We start from the raw sequence: 13,284 nt of genomic DNA on the forward strand, positions 1-13,284 counted from the left end.
TTACCGTGTGGTGGGAACCAGATCAAACCTGGGTCAAAGCAGCACGCTATCCAAGTGAGCTATTTGCCAACTCTCAAGATGTTTTTAACCAAAGCTCCTCCCACATAAAATACTGGAGGTGAGGGAGTACTGTGATGGGGGATTTGTGTATATGATTTGTGATTTTTCTTAGGGAAGTCATTACTTGTTAAATGTTGACGTAAAAGCAATGCCACTCATGATTTCAAGGGTTTCTCTCCGCTAATTGTCACAGGATTCTGCAATGTAGTCGGTATGACCATGCTGTAGGAAATACTTATACACTAAGTCAGATACCTCACTCTGGACTATATAAACTGACAGAACTGTTGTGCAAACCCAGGCCTGTCTGATATGAGATCTGATGCTTTTCACAACCCACCAGCAGGCCTTCACTTTCTGGAAAGTATAGGGAAGACTTTGACAAATGACTTGTTTAATTTTCTCTGTGATGTTTCTCTGCAGATTGACTATCTGCCAAGTTACATTCCCGATTAGGCCAACTTTTTGTGGGTGTTCTCTCAGCCTCATAGTGTCATTTTCATGAAAAGACTCTATCAAGAACTCAAGAATTATGCAAAGCAAACACTGTCTTGAAAAGGGAACTAAAGTTATGTTGGGGTGAAGGAGACTAAGGAGAGAAGAGAAAGGATGTTTTTTTCTGCCTGATACCTGGACTAGCTGGGCTTATTTTAGACCCTCTGGAATTTGGCTGCTGCCATCTTCAAAGGGCAGAGAATGATCTTGAAAACGTTTGGCTTCCAGAAGTCTGCCTCATGGTGGCGTGGCCGTGGGAGCTAAATTTTTTTAGAGCCGAAGACATTTTGCAATTAGGCAAGGAATAGTTGACCAAGTTGCTCAAGTTAAGACATCTCATATGACCTTCTTGATATAGGACTTATTATTACGTGGACAGAGAGCACACCTAACCTCTAAAACACTTTCCTCCTTGGGCTTAAGTACCTTTGTGAAAAGTACCTTCTTCCATCCTTTTTCCTTTAAAGACTTTACTAGGGCCAGGCAATGGTGCATCTTTAAAGCACATGTGTTACCATGTGCAAGGACCCCAGTTCAAACTCCTGGTCCCTACCTGCAGGGAGTGTTGAAGCAGTGCTGCAGACACTTCTCTTTCTCTCTCTCATTCTTGCTCTGTCCTCCTCCCTCTCAATTTCTGTCTTTATCTACAATTAATTAATTAAAAGTTTTTATTAACAGTTTTTGGCAAGGCACTCTATTGTGTGAAGTCTTGCTTAATGAAATTACAAACTGGCACACACAACATATAAGAAATTTAATGGGTGAAGGTTATGCAAAGAGAATCATGCCTGAGGCTCTGAAGTCCCAGTTTCAATCCCTTGCACCACCATAAATAAGCCAGAGATGAGTAGTGTTCTGGTAAAGAAAGAAAGAAAGAAAGAAAGAAAGAAAGAAAGAAAGAAAGAAAGAAAGAAAGAAAGAAAGGGAGAGAAAGAAAGAGAGAGAGAGAACGAAAGAGAGAAAGGAGGGAAAGAAATTAATTTACTAATAAGTACAAGAATGAAATGTTAAAAATAGTCATGAAATACTTTACATAGAAATGAATAATTGGAGAATGGCTATAGATATTGATAAACCTAAGGGAACAGAATGAAATGAATATAACTTGGGGAACTGCTTGTTGAAAAAGGGATTATTATGACTACTGGTTATAAAAGTCAACTGACCTCAGAAGGTCAGGCTTGAGGGCTGTATTATATTGCACCAAATCAAATCTGGGCTGATATGTTTAGCTAATCTCAGTGACTGTAAAAAGAATATCAAATAGATTGGGAGGTTTTAACAAAGATGATCTTTGTAGCCAAGGTTACCTAATTAAATTTTCATCTAAATTGAATAAGTCTTACTTCATCCATCCCCTGCTTTTAGGCAAGATTGACATGTTTTGGAGAGAACAATGTGGATAGTTTTTCTGGTGCTGTAATAAAACTTCAATAAGTAATATTTTCTTTTTCTTATTTCCCTCTTTCCCTCTACATTTCTCTTCTCCTTTCTCCCTCTCTTTCTTTCTTTTTTTTTTGCCTCCAGGGTTATTGCTGGGGCTCAATGCCTGCACCTCGAATCCACTGCTCCTGGAGACTATTTTTTAATTTTTTTTATTTATAAAAAGGAAGCATTGACTAAACCATAGGATAAGAAGGGTACAACTTCGCACATTTCCCACCGCCAGAACTCTGTATCCCATCCCCTCCCCCGATAGCTTTCCTATTCTCTATCCCTCTGGGAGCATGGACCCAGGATCATTGTAGGATGCAGAAGATTGAAGGTCTGGCTTCTGTAATTGCTTCCCTGCTGAACATGGGCGTTGACGGGTCGATCCATACTCCCAGCCTGTCTTTCTTTTTCCCAAGTGGGGAAGGGCTCTGGGGAAGCGGAGCCCTGGAGGCTATTCCCCACCCCCCTTTTTGTTGCCCTTTTTAAAAATCATAGTTCTGGTTATTATTGTTGTTGCTATTGATGTCATTGTTGGATAGAACAGAGAAAAATGGAGAGAGGAGGGGAAGGCAGAGACAGGGAGAAAAAAATAGACACATGCAAAACTGGAGGAGCCTGGGGGCTTGAACCGGGATCCTTAAACCGGTCCTTTGCACTTAACCCGCTGCACTACCACCTGACCCCCATTCTTTCTTTCTCTCCTTCCTTCTCTTTCTCTTTCTCTTTCTCTCTTTTTCTCTCTCCATTTCTTTCTTTCTTTCTCTCTCTTTTGTTCTTTCTTTCTTAATTTCATATGCCTTGCACTTGCACAACCTCACTTTTCCATGCAGGGAGAGGAGAGAGCTTAGCACTGGAGCTTCCCCTGGTGCTGTGGTGCATCAGTGTGGGTCCAAGGCTCACCTTTGGACCACAACACAGCAAATTAACCATTTCTCAGTTCCAAGCAGCAGTTTCCTAAATGTTAGTTGCTGTGTACAATCTGAAACCATGTTAATCAACTTTTCTTACTTCTTGACATTAAAATCTAGTGGTCTGACTTGTACACATGCATGATTTTCTAATGTCATGTGTTTGGTGGGGTTTGGTTTGTGAAGTGTCACCCCCGAAAGTGGCGAGTGGGGCTTAAACCCAGGTCCTTGAGCAGGGTAATGTGCACTCAACTGGGTGTGCCACCACCCTGCTCCCCTTTGTTTTTTAAGTTTCAACTTGACCTTGCTTATTTTCCTTTGTATACCAAGTCAAATAGACAGATGTTGCTTTGGTCTTAGAGACAGTACCTGCTTTGGTATGCAGCAGAAATGTTTTATGCATCCTTCCTGTGGGGACACACAGAATACTAGAGAGACTTATAGCCAGGTGTTGGGATTTAATACAATTAATTATTTTTACTGTTTCATCAAGGTCATTCTTTTTTTGTTTTATTATTATTATTATTTAAGAAAGGAGACATTTACAAAATCATAGGATGGGGGGGTACAACTCCATACAATTCCCGCCACCCAATCTCCATATCCCATCCCCTCCCCTGATAGCTTTCCCATTCTCTATCCCTCTGGGAGCATGGACTCAGGGTCGTTGTGGGTTGCAGAAGGTGGAAGGTCTGGCTTCTGTAATTGCTTCCCCGCTGAACATGGGTGTTGACTGGTCGATCCATACTCCCAGTCTGCCTCTCTCTTTCCCTAGTAGGGTGGGGCTCTGGGGAAGCGGTAGGTCATTCTTAAGTGAACTTTTGATTGTTTACCTGCAAATTAGTGCTTGGATGCCTTGATTCCTGCTAAGGTAGCAGCTCTTCCTCCCAGCACACCATCTGCATCCTTAGTACAAATGTCAGCACAGTGAATAGGGCATACAGTGTCTTCAATTTTGCCATAATATTGTTTCAATCTAGACAGTTCTTTCTCAGCTGATTTCATTTTTTTAAGGGGGTAGATTTAAATTGGCAAATTTTAGAAAAGAAGAGGGTATCTTCTTTTGTTTGTAAATCCTGAGTTATCCCAAAAGTTATGAAAGCACCTAAACCCTGATAATTACTATTTTTTATTAGTATAGGCATTTAACCTCCTTTTTAATTTTTTTAAAGATTTTCTTTTTAAAATTTTATTTATTTATTATTGGAAAGAGACAGAGAAATTGAGAGGGGAGGGGAGAGAGACAGAGAGATACACCTGCAGCACTGCTTCACCACTCATGAAGCTTTTCCCCTGCAGGTGGGGATCAGGGGTTTGAACCCAGGTCCTTGTGCACTGTAGTATGTGCACTTAACCAGGTGCACCACCACCTGGCCCCTTCCTTTCTATTCTGTTAAAGAAGGGTTAAGATGGGCTGGGGAGACAGCATAATGGTTATGCAGAAGACTGACATGCTTGAGGCTCTGAAGTCTCAGGTTCAATCCCCAGCACCACCATAAACCAGAGCTGAGTAGTTTTCTAGTATCTCTCTGTATATCTTTATCTTTGTATTTCTTTCGTTAAAAATAAATAAATAAATTATTATTATTATTCTTTTAAAGGTTAAGGCAGACTTTTGGTCCTTGCAGATCTCACTGCTCTTTGTGATTGTTCCGTTTAGGGTAGTTTTAAACTGTTTATTCAGAAAGGCCTCTGCTTTCTTTTAGCTGTTGCTGGGAGATGCCAGCAATGGACCCCTAACCATCCACATCTGCAAACTGTGTTGCCTTAGTGTTTTCAGCCATTCAGAAACTGCCTTTTTCTCTATTAGTATTGCTATCCTGGGAGTCGGGCGGTAGTGCAGCAGGATAATTGCGTGTGGTGCAAAGCACAATGGCCAGTGTAAGGATCCCGGTTCAACCATCTGCAGGGGAGTCTCTTCACAGGCAGTGAAACAGGTCTGCAGGTGTCTATCTTTCTCTCCTCCTCTCTGTCTTCCCCTCCTCTCTCCATTTCTGTCTGTCCTATCCAACAACAATGACATCAATAATAACAATAAAACAACAAGGGCAACAAAAGGGAATAAATAAATATTTTTTAAAAATTAAAAAAATAAAAAAGGAAGAAAGAAAGAGAGAAAGAAAGAAAGGAAGGAAGAAAGGAAAAATAGAAACTGTTTCTAAGACTGTGAGAACTCTGGTGGTTATCTTTGGGAGGGGGAAGGGTGAGGACACAGAAATTTGGTGGTAGGTGTGGTGTGGAGCTATACACTGTAATCTTACAATTTTGCAGCCCACTATTAACTACAAATAAAAATATATATACTGCAGTAAACATGGGGATGCCCCTAGCCCATGTACGCAGTGCTTTTAACATTTGGTGGGTAAATACACATAAGAGGAATAACCTGATGATATGCAATTTCTACCTTCACTTTTTTGAGGAACTTCCATATTGCTCTCTGCAATAGCTCTATCAATGTCCATTTCCAGTCTATCAGTGTTAGCAATCTTCATTAGTGATTTAATAGTGATTTACAAAATCCTAAGATAACAGGGGTGTAATTAGCAATCTTTATTAGTGATTTAATAGTGATTTACAAAACCCTAACATAACAGGGGTGTAATTAGCAATCTTTATTAGTGATTTAATAGTGATTTACAAAATCCTAAGATAACAGGGGTGTAATTCCACACTGATCCCACCACCAGAGTTCTGTGTTCCCATTCCCTCCATTGGAAACTGCAGTCATTCTCTCAAGGTACAGACATCAGTTGACTTTCTAACTATATATCTATATCTATATATTTTTTTGCCCATTTTTTTCCTATGGTCCTGCCTTCATTTCCTTTTTAAGTTATACCTACATCTATGACTACTTCTGAATTTCTTTCCTTTTTTCCTTTTCTCTTTCAGACAAGAAAAACAGTAGCGGGGCTGGGCGGTGGCGCACTTGGTTGAGCACACATGTTACAATGCGCAAGGACCCCAGGTTCAACTCCCCAGGCCCCACCTGCAGGGGGAAAGCTTCACAAGTGGTGAAGCAGTGCTGTAGGTGTCTCTGTTTGTCTCCCTCTCTATCTCCCCCTTCCCTCTCAATTTCTAGCTGTCTCTACCCAACAAATAAAGACAATAATAAGAAAAAATGTAAAAAAAGAAAAACAGTAGCAACCATAGAATCTTAAACTTCAATATTCTACTAAGTAAAACAAAACAAAACAAACCAAAACAAAACATTTGATCCTGTGTGACCCTCTTAGAATTCATGAACAAACTGATAGCTGCTAACACATCTTCCTTCTTATAGGAATTACATGGCTCACCCTTTATAATTCACCTTCATAGTTAATTCCAGTTGCCTTGTATGTAAGATTAAGTATTAGGCTGGGCAGTAGTTTACGAGATAGAGAACACGCTTTTCTATGTCTTAGAACCTGGGATGGAACCCCCAGAACCACATGGAATCACCACGCACTGCACCAGGGAGATCTCCAAGGATGGTGAAATAGTGCTGTGGTCTCTCGATCTCTCTCCCCCTTTATGTCTCTGTATCTGAAAATTTAAAAAAGAAAAAAAAAAGTCCGCCAGCAGCAGTGGGATCACAAGGCCTAGGTAAAGATCAAGTATCCTTATACCTGCTTCCCAGCTGGAAATCTAAGGCATTCCAGGATCTGTGCGGTATCATAAAGCTCAGGAGTAACACATACCCCGGACACTTTTACCTGTATGTAAGAAATAGAAATTAGTGGATCATTAGAATTGCTGCTGTGTCAGTGCCCAGAGCACTGTCCAGTACTTAGAAGAATTCAGTCTAAGTGCTTCTTGGCTCTTCTTTTCAGGCCTGTATTGATGAAAATTTGGATATGGTGAAGTTTTTGGTGGAGAACAGAGCCAACGTCAACCAGCAGGACAATGAAGGCTGGACGCCCCTGCATGCAGCGGCTTCCTGTGGCTATCTCAACATAGCAGAGTGAGTCTCTCCAAAGGCTTGACTAGTAGTCAGGCTAGTCTTCACTTGTCTTCCATTCTTAAACATTTCAATTTTATGGCGGGGGAGATAGCATAATGGTTATCCAAAGAAACTCATGCCTGAGGCTCCATAATCCCAGGTCCAGTTCCCCACACCACCATAACCTGGGTCCTTGCGCACTGTAACATGAGTGCTCAACCAGGTGCACCACCACCTGGCCCCCTGAAGATTTTTTTTTCCCCCTGAACTTCTTTGGAAACTTGTTCATTATTTAAGAAGAAAAAAAATCATGGCTGAGTACAACTGAAGGCAGAGTATTCCCAGCATTCTGATCACAGTTCTTTTGCAATTAATAAAGGAATGAGCCAAATATATATATATATGGAACATAGGGCCTAAATATTTATGGAACATGGAACAAGCCTCATGCCTGAGGCTCCAAAGTCCCAGATTCAATCCCCTGTACCATCAGTAATGAGCAGTGCTCTGGTTAAAAAATATATATGGAACAGAGGTGATGTAGAGAGGTAGGGATGGGCATGTGTTCTTCAAATTAGTCTAATGGGTATATTTAATAAGCAATACAGTAGCTGTTAACTTTCATGAGAACTAGTTGACCTTCCCTTGGGCAGAGTTCTGTCCACATAGTACTTGACCCAGAAGAAACACTGGATAAATAAATGTAAAGTAAAAGAAGTAATGATTTTTAGATACTATTTATAAATAAGAGCGTGACTTTAGCAGCTGAAACGTCTTTAAAATAAGGCAATGGGGCCTAGACCTCGAATAAATCCCTCTCTCCATTGTTACCGGTCACCTCTATCAGGAACAACAAAACAGACCCCTTTGTGGGCCCCCATAAGACCTTACCCTCAACTTGGATCAACAATGGTAGAGAAATGTTCTATGTCCTAAGGGAGGCTGGACAACATAACATACCCTGTGCTACACCTGAGGAAGGTGGGTCCTGATATTGGGGCAGCTTGGAACATTCCTACTCATGACCACAGAATGTGAGCTCAGATCTACAGGGATGCAGAGGTCACATAGGCTCCTAAGCTGAATATGGGCCCCAGATCACATCAAATCGATGGGGTTTACAGTCAACAATACTTATACACCTTTCCCATATTTTTAAGCTACTCTCTTCCCTGATCCAGCTTTCTGGTCCTTTCTTCAGCTATGACATCATCTCCCCAGACAATAACTTGAATCCATCTGCGTATCAGATTTCAGGCTCAGGGAAAACAAAACAAACAACAACAACAACAACAACAACAACAAAAAACTAGTATAGCCACAGGCCCTTTGGAATATAACTAAAATATGCCTACTAGCTATCTACAAAATGGAGACACCCCCCTAACCCCCCCATTTCTTCATCTGCACTATTCCAGCCTTTAGGTTCATGATTAGTCAACAACTTGTTTGGCTTTATATGTTAACTCTCTGTTCAGCCACCAGGTTCCAGATGCTAACATGATGCCAACCAGACTTCCCTGGACAGACAGCCCCACCAATGTGTCCTGGAGCTCTGATTCTCCAGAACCCCGCCCCACTAGGGAAAGAGAGAGGCAGGCTGAGAGTATGGGTCAACCTGCCAATACCCATGTTCAGTGGGGAAGCAATTACAGAAGCCAGACCTTCCACCTTCTTTCTGTATCCCACAATGACCTTGAGTCCATACTCCCAGAGTGTTAAAGAATAGCAAAGGTATCGGGAGGGGAGGGGATACAGAGATCTGGTGGTGGGAATTAATGTGGAGTTGTACCCCTCTTATCCTATAGTTTTGTCAGTGTTTCCTTTTTATAAATAAAATAAAATAAAAATAAGGCACTGAAGTATATCTAGATGAGGGTAAATTTAGAATGATAATGTAAATTCCCTAAGTAAAATCATAGCATTGAAATGGTCCTTTGGAGATGAGACTACCCATTTTAAAGCCCCTGTTGATCTATTCTTTTCTCTCTCCCCTCTACTGTTTTCTGGAGTTCATCTATTTTGCTATGCTGTTCTGATACTGTTTTAGCTTGTTCAGCTAGTTTTGTTCTTAGCTCAGCTATTTCAGCTTTCAGCTCTCTAATAACCTTGAGATAATTATTGTTTTCTTCCAGAGTCTCATTTGTTGGATGACAATTCTTTCAAAGTCTTTATTCACTCCTGTGATTATTTCCTTAACTAGTGTTTGGATGTTGACTTCATTATTTTGTGCTTCAACCTTTGGGAGGCTTTTAGCTGGACTCTTGTCCTGGTTCATTTCTCCAATATTTCTTCTTGTTGGTTTAACCATTTTATATATAATGTTATAAGGTCCCTCTCTCAGTACTTTTCAAATTACTGATCACTATTGCCTGGATTGACTTGTGTCTAAGTAAGGTAATTAAGAAGGTCACAGTTGTGGAAATTGACAGTTGTTTCAAAATTATTTTAATCCCTGAGTTGGAGCTCAGTGGTTTAAAAGCCTCGTTTGTTCTTTTTCTTCCCTGTAGGCTCTGGGATCCTGAGGGATTTTAAACTATAAGTAGGCTTCTTAGCTTAATCACTGACTCCTGACCGAGAGATAAAGCAGGGTGGGGCAGAGATAATCCAGTGGTTATGCAAAGAGACTCTCACAGCCCCACCATTAGGCCACCTAGGTATAGATCTTCTCCTGAGTTTCCTGGTTAGTTGTCTGTCCCCTGGTGTCAGCACAGGGCCTCCCTGCCGCTGCTCCAGATTCTGAGGACAGTAGCAATGGAGACTCACAGTTGCATTTGGTGAGTCTTAGGGGAGTCCTCTCTTCCCTTCAGTTGTCTTTTTGTTGGTGAAACAGACTGGAGGTGGTGTCTCAACTGCTAAACTGCCTGACTGTTATGAGCCACTTAATATCTCTCTAAGTTGCTCTCTGTCCATGAGCCTCACGTGTTTGCACTCACTGGTGATTTGGTGGGTTCCTGAAGTCGTTCTAGTCCTGTCTTGTTGCAGTCCCAGGTGGTCTCCTTTGGTATTCTTAGTTGACCAGAGAGAGGAAAGGAGAGAAATACAGCTGTGGCTGCCCCATAGCCCCACCTCCCTTGTTGCCTCCTCTTGATCTAATTAGAGCTTCATTACATTTATCAGTCAGCAACCAGCAGGAGGAATTATGTTGGCAGCTGTGTTAGAGGCCTGGGTATGACTTCCCACAGGATCTGATTTGCCCAGGCTTCCTAGGGAGAATGTGGTGCCAGTTTGCTGCTGAGCCAGGGATGCTCAGTGGGTGCAGTTATTCCAAGGTCAAGTCTGAGGCAGAGAAACATTAAGCAGCAGCACTGGTGTTTGACTGGGATGTTTGTTCTCAGAAGTGGATGGCTAGCCACACAGCGACAGAAATGGAACAATGCAGTTTTCTTCACTTTTGATGTTTCAGTCTGTTCTGTGTTAGTAAAGGTGGCCTCTTTGTCACCTGGACTATCTCCTTTTTTAAAATTTTATTTCTTTATTGGGGAATTAATGTTTTACATTCAACAGTAAAAACAATAGTTTGTACATGCATAACATTTCCCAGTTTCCCATATAACAATACAACCACCACTAGGTCATCTGTCATCCTTCTTGGACCTGTATTCTCCCCACCCACCCACCCCCACCCCCACCCCCACCCCAGAGTCTTTTACTTTGGTGCAATACTCCAATTCCAGTTCGGGCTCTACTTGTTTTTTTTTTTTTTTTTTCTTCTGATCTTGTTTTTCAACTTCTGCCTGAGAGTGAGATCATCCCATATTCATCCTTCTGTTTCTGACTTATTTCACTTAACATGATTTTTTCAAGGTCCATCCAAGATCAGCTGAAAACGGTGAAGTTACCATTTTTTACAGCTGAGTAATATTCCATTGTGTATATATACCACAACTTGCTCAGCCACTTATCTGTTGTTGGACACCTGGGTTGCTTTCAGGTTTTGGCTATTACAAATTGTGCTGCCAAGAACATATGTGCACACAGATCTTTTTGGATGGATGTGTTGGGTTCCTTAGGCTATATCCCCAGGAGAGGAATTGCAGGATCATAGGATCATAGGACCATTTCTAGCTTTCTGAGAGTTCTTCAGACTATTCTCCTCAGAGGTTGGACCAATTGACATTCCCACCAGCAGTGCAGGAGGGGTCCTTTGACCCCACACCCTCTCCAGCATTTGCTGCTGTTACCTTTTCTGGTGTAGGACATTCTCACAGGAGTGAAGTGGTATCTCATTTTTGTCTTTATTTGCATTTCTCTGACAATCAGAGACTTGGAGCCTTTTTTCATGTGTTTCTCAGTCTTTTGGATCTCTTCTGTGGTGAATATTCTGTCCAAGTCCTCGCCCCATTTTTGGATGGGGTTATTTGTTGTCTTGTTGTTGAGTTTGGCAAGCTCTTTATATATGTTGGTTATTAAACTCTTGTCTGATGTATGGCATGTAAAGATCTTCTCCCATTCTGTGAGGGGTCTCTTGGTTTGGGTAGTGGTTTCTTTTGCTGTGAAGAAGCTTTTTAATTTGATGTAGTCCCATAGGTTTATACTTGCCTTAGTCTTCTTTGTAATTGGATTCATTTCATTGAAGATGTCTTTAAAATTTATGCGGAAAAGAGTTCTGCCAATATTTTCCTCTAAGTATCTGATCGTTTCTGGCCCAAGTCCTTGATCCACTTGGAATTTACTTTTGTATTTGGTGAAATACAGTGGTTCAGTTTAATTCTTCTTTATGTTTCAACCCATTGTTTCCAACACCATTTGTTGAAGAGACTCTGCTTTCCCATTTAATAGTCTGGGCCCCTTTGTCAGATTAGATGTCCATAGGTGTGGTGGACTATCTCCTTTTCAAAGTCTCAGAGGAAAGGCTCAGTGTCTCCTCTATGCCCATTGATGCTAATCTTGTGATGCCAAAGGACTAAAGCCACGTCCTCATCGATTTCAAATTTTTACTTTAAAAATGCATTCAAGAGACATTTGTAGAACTTCCTGGTCCCATTGTATTTCCATTTGACTATTTGTTCAGGTGATTTATTTATGATTTGAGCTACCAGCTCTCATTATATTCCAAGATTTCATTTTTCTCTCATTAAAAAGTTACAATCAGAGTTCAAGCTTAGAATTAGGATTGCTTATGTTCACATTATCCAGAGTTTATCTGTTTCTTTTTCTTTTCTCCTTTTGTGTACAGAGAATGAATGTAAGTGCTTTTCTTTACAGTGATTTATTTCCCCCTCCTTCTCTCCCTTCCTTCTTTCCCTCCCTCCCTCTATCCAACCATCCCTCCCTTCCTTCTTTCCCTCCCTCCCTCTATCCAACCATCCCTCCCTTCCTTCTTTCCCTCCCTCCCTCTATCCAACCATCCCTCCCTTCCTTCTTTCCCTCCCTCCCTCCCTCTATCCAACCATCCCTCCCTTCCTTCTTTTCCCTCTCTCTTCCTTTCTCCCTTTCATTCCTTCCTTCCTCCCTCTTTTCCTTCCTTCTTTCCTTTCACCGGAGCTCCACCACTCCATAAAGACTTTTTTGACTAGAGACAGAGATAGGAAAAAATGGAGAGGCGTAGCAGCATTAATCTTCCCACAGTTCTGTGGGGGCGAGGTTTAGGCTACAGCGGTTCCTTTCATTTACGTTTATGGTGAATGCAGTTCATTTGAAATGAAGTTAAAAAGTTAACAAACTCTTGCCCAAATAATTATGCCCTTGCATGAGAATTATTTTTTCCTCATGCACATTATTATTATTTGACATGTGAATGTCTGACCAGGGGAGAAATTATTTAGACCAGTATCCATTGTGTAGGTGGGTGCTGGATGGGCTAATCTCCTTTATCTTTGTATATGGTTGTATGAGTTACACATCTCATTAGTGGACAGACTTTGAACTTACTGTCATTACTCATTCATGGTATGTAGCATTACTTTTTATACAGTGGAAAAGAGTTACATTGCTTTTGTTACTCATTTTGGTTGTAGTACCTGACGGCCTATGAACAGTATCATTTTGTTATTTTTCTTTTGTATCATAAAGATCTACTTTATACCTGTATTCCAAAAACTATTTAGAACTGTAAACTTCAAGTGAGTAGAAATTAACAAAAGATAAACAGGTTTTCTAGAAATAATTTAAGTATGTTCTGTTTCCTGATGACCTGTGTGCCTCACATTTGAACATCATATACCCTTTTTTGTTTTTTATTTTTTTATTGATTTAATAATGATCAACAAGATCATAGGTTAAGAGGGGTATAATTCCACACAAATCCCACTGCCAGAGTTCCATACCCCATCCCCTCCATTGGAAGCTTTTCTATTTTTTTTTTAATTTTTAAAAATATTTATTTAGCAGTGGCAGTATCATAGCCAGTGAGGTTTATCCGAGGCACGATTATTGCTAATTGAAAAATTTCCCCAAAAATATGTATTTATTTTTCCTTTTGTCACCCTTGTTTTTTTATTGTTGTTGTTATTCATG

At 40.8% G+C, this 13,284-nt stretch overlaps 1 protein-coding gene and 1 pseudogene across 14 annotated transcripts in view; both read left to right on the forward strand.

Moving 5' to 3' along the window:
- Positions 1-13,284, forward strand: part of PPP1R12B (protein phosphatase 1 regulatory subunit 12B) — a 235,403-nt gene that overhangs the window by 50,619 nt on the left and 171,500 nt on the right. For all 14 annotated transcript variants that reach the window (XM_060178566.1, XM_060178576.1, XM_060178571.1 and 11 more), the window contains exon 2: positions 6,716-6,846. In XM_060178566.1, the coding sequence (XP_060034549.1) occupies positions 6,716-6,846 (131 nt within the window). The remainder of the gene's footprint in view (positions 1-6,715; positions 6,847-13,284) is intronic.
- On the forward strand, positions 13,147-13,229 carry LOC132534825 (U4 spliceosomal RNA; annotated as a pseudogene).

This window comes from Erinaceus europaeus, chromosome 19 (assembly GCF_950295315.1).
Source record: "Erinaceus europaeus chromosome 19, mEriEur2.1, whole genome shotgun sequence".
Lineage (NCBI taxonomy): Eukaryota > Metazoa > Chordata > Mammalia > Eulipotyphla > Erinaceidae > Erinaceus > Erinaceus europaeus.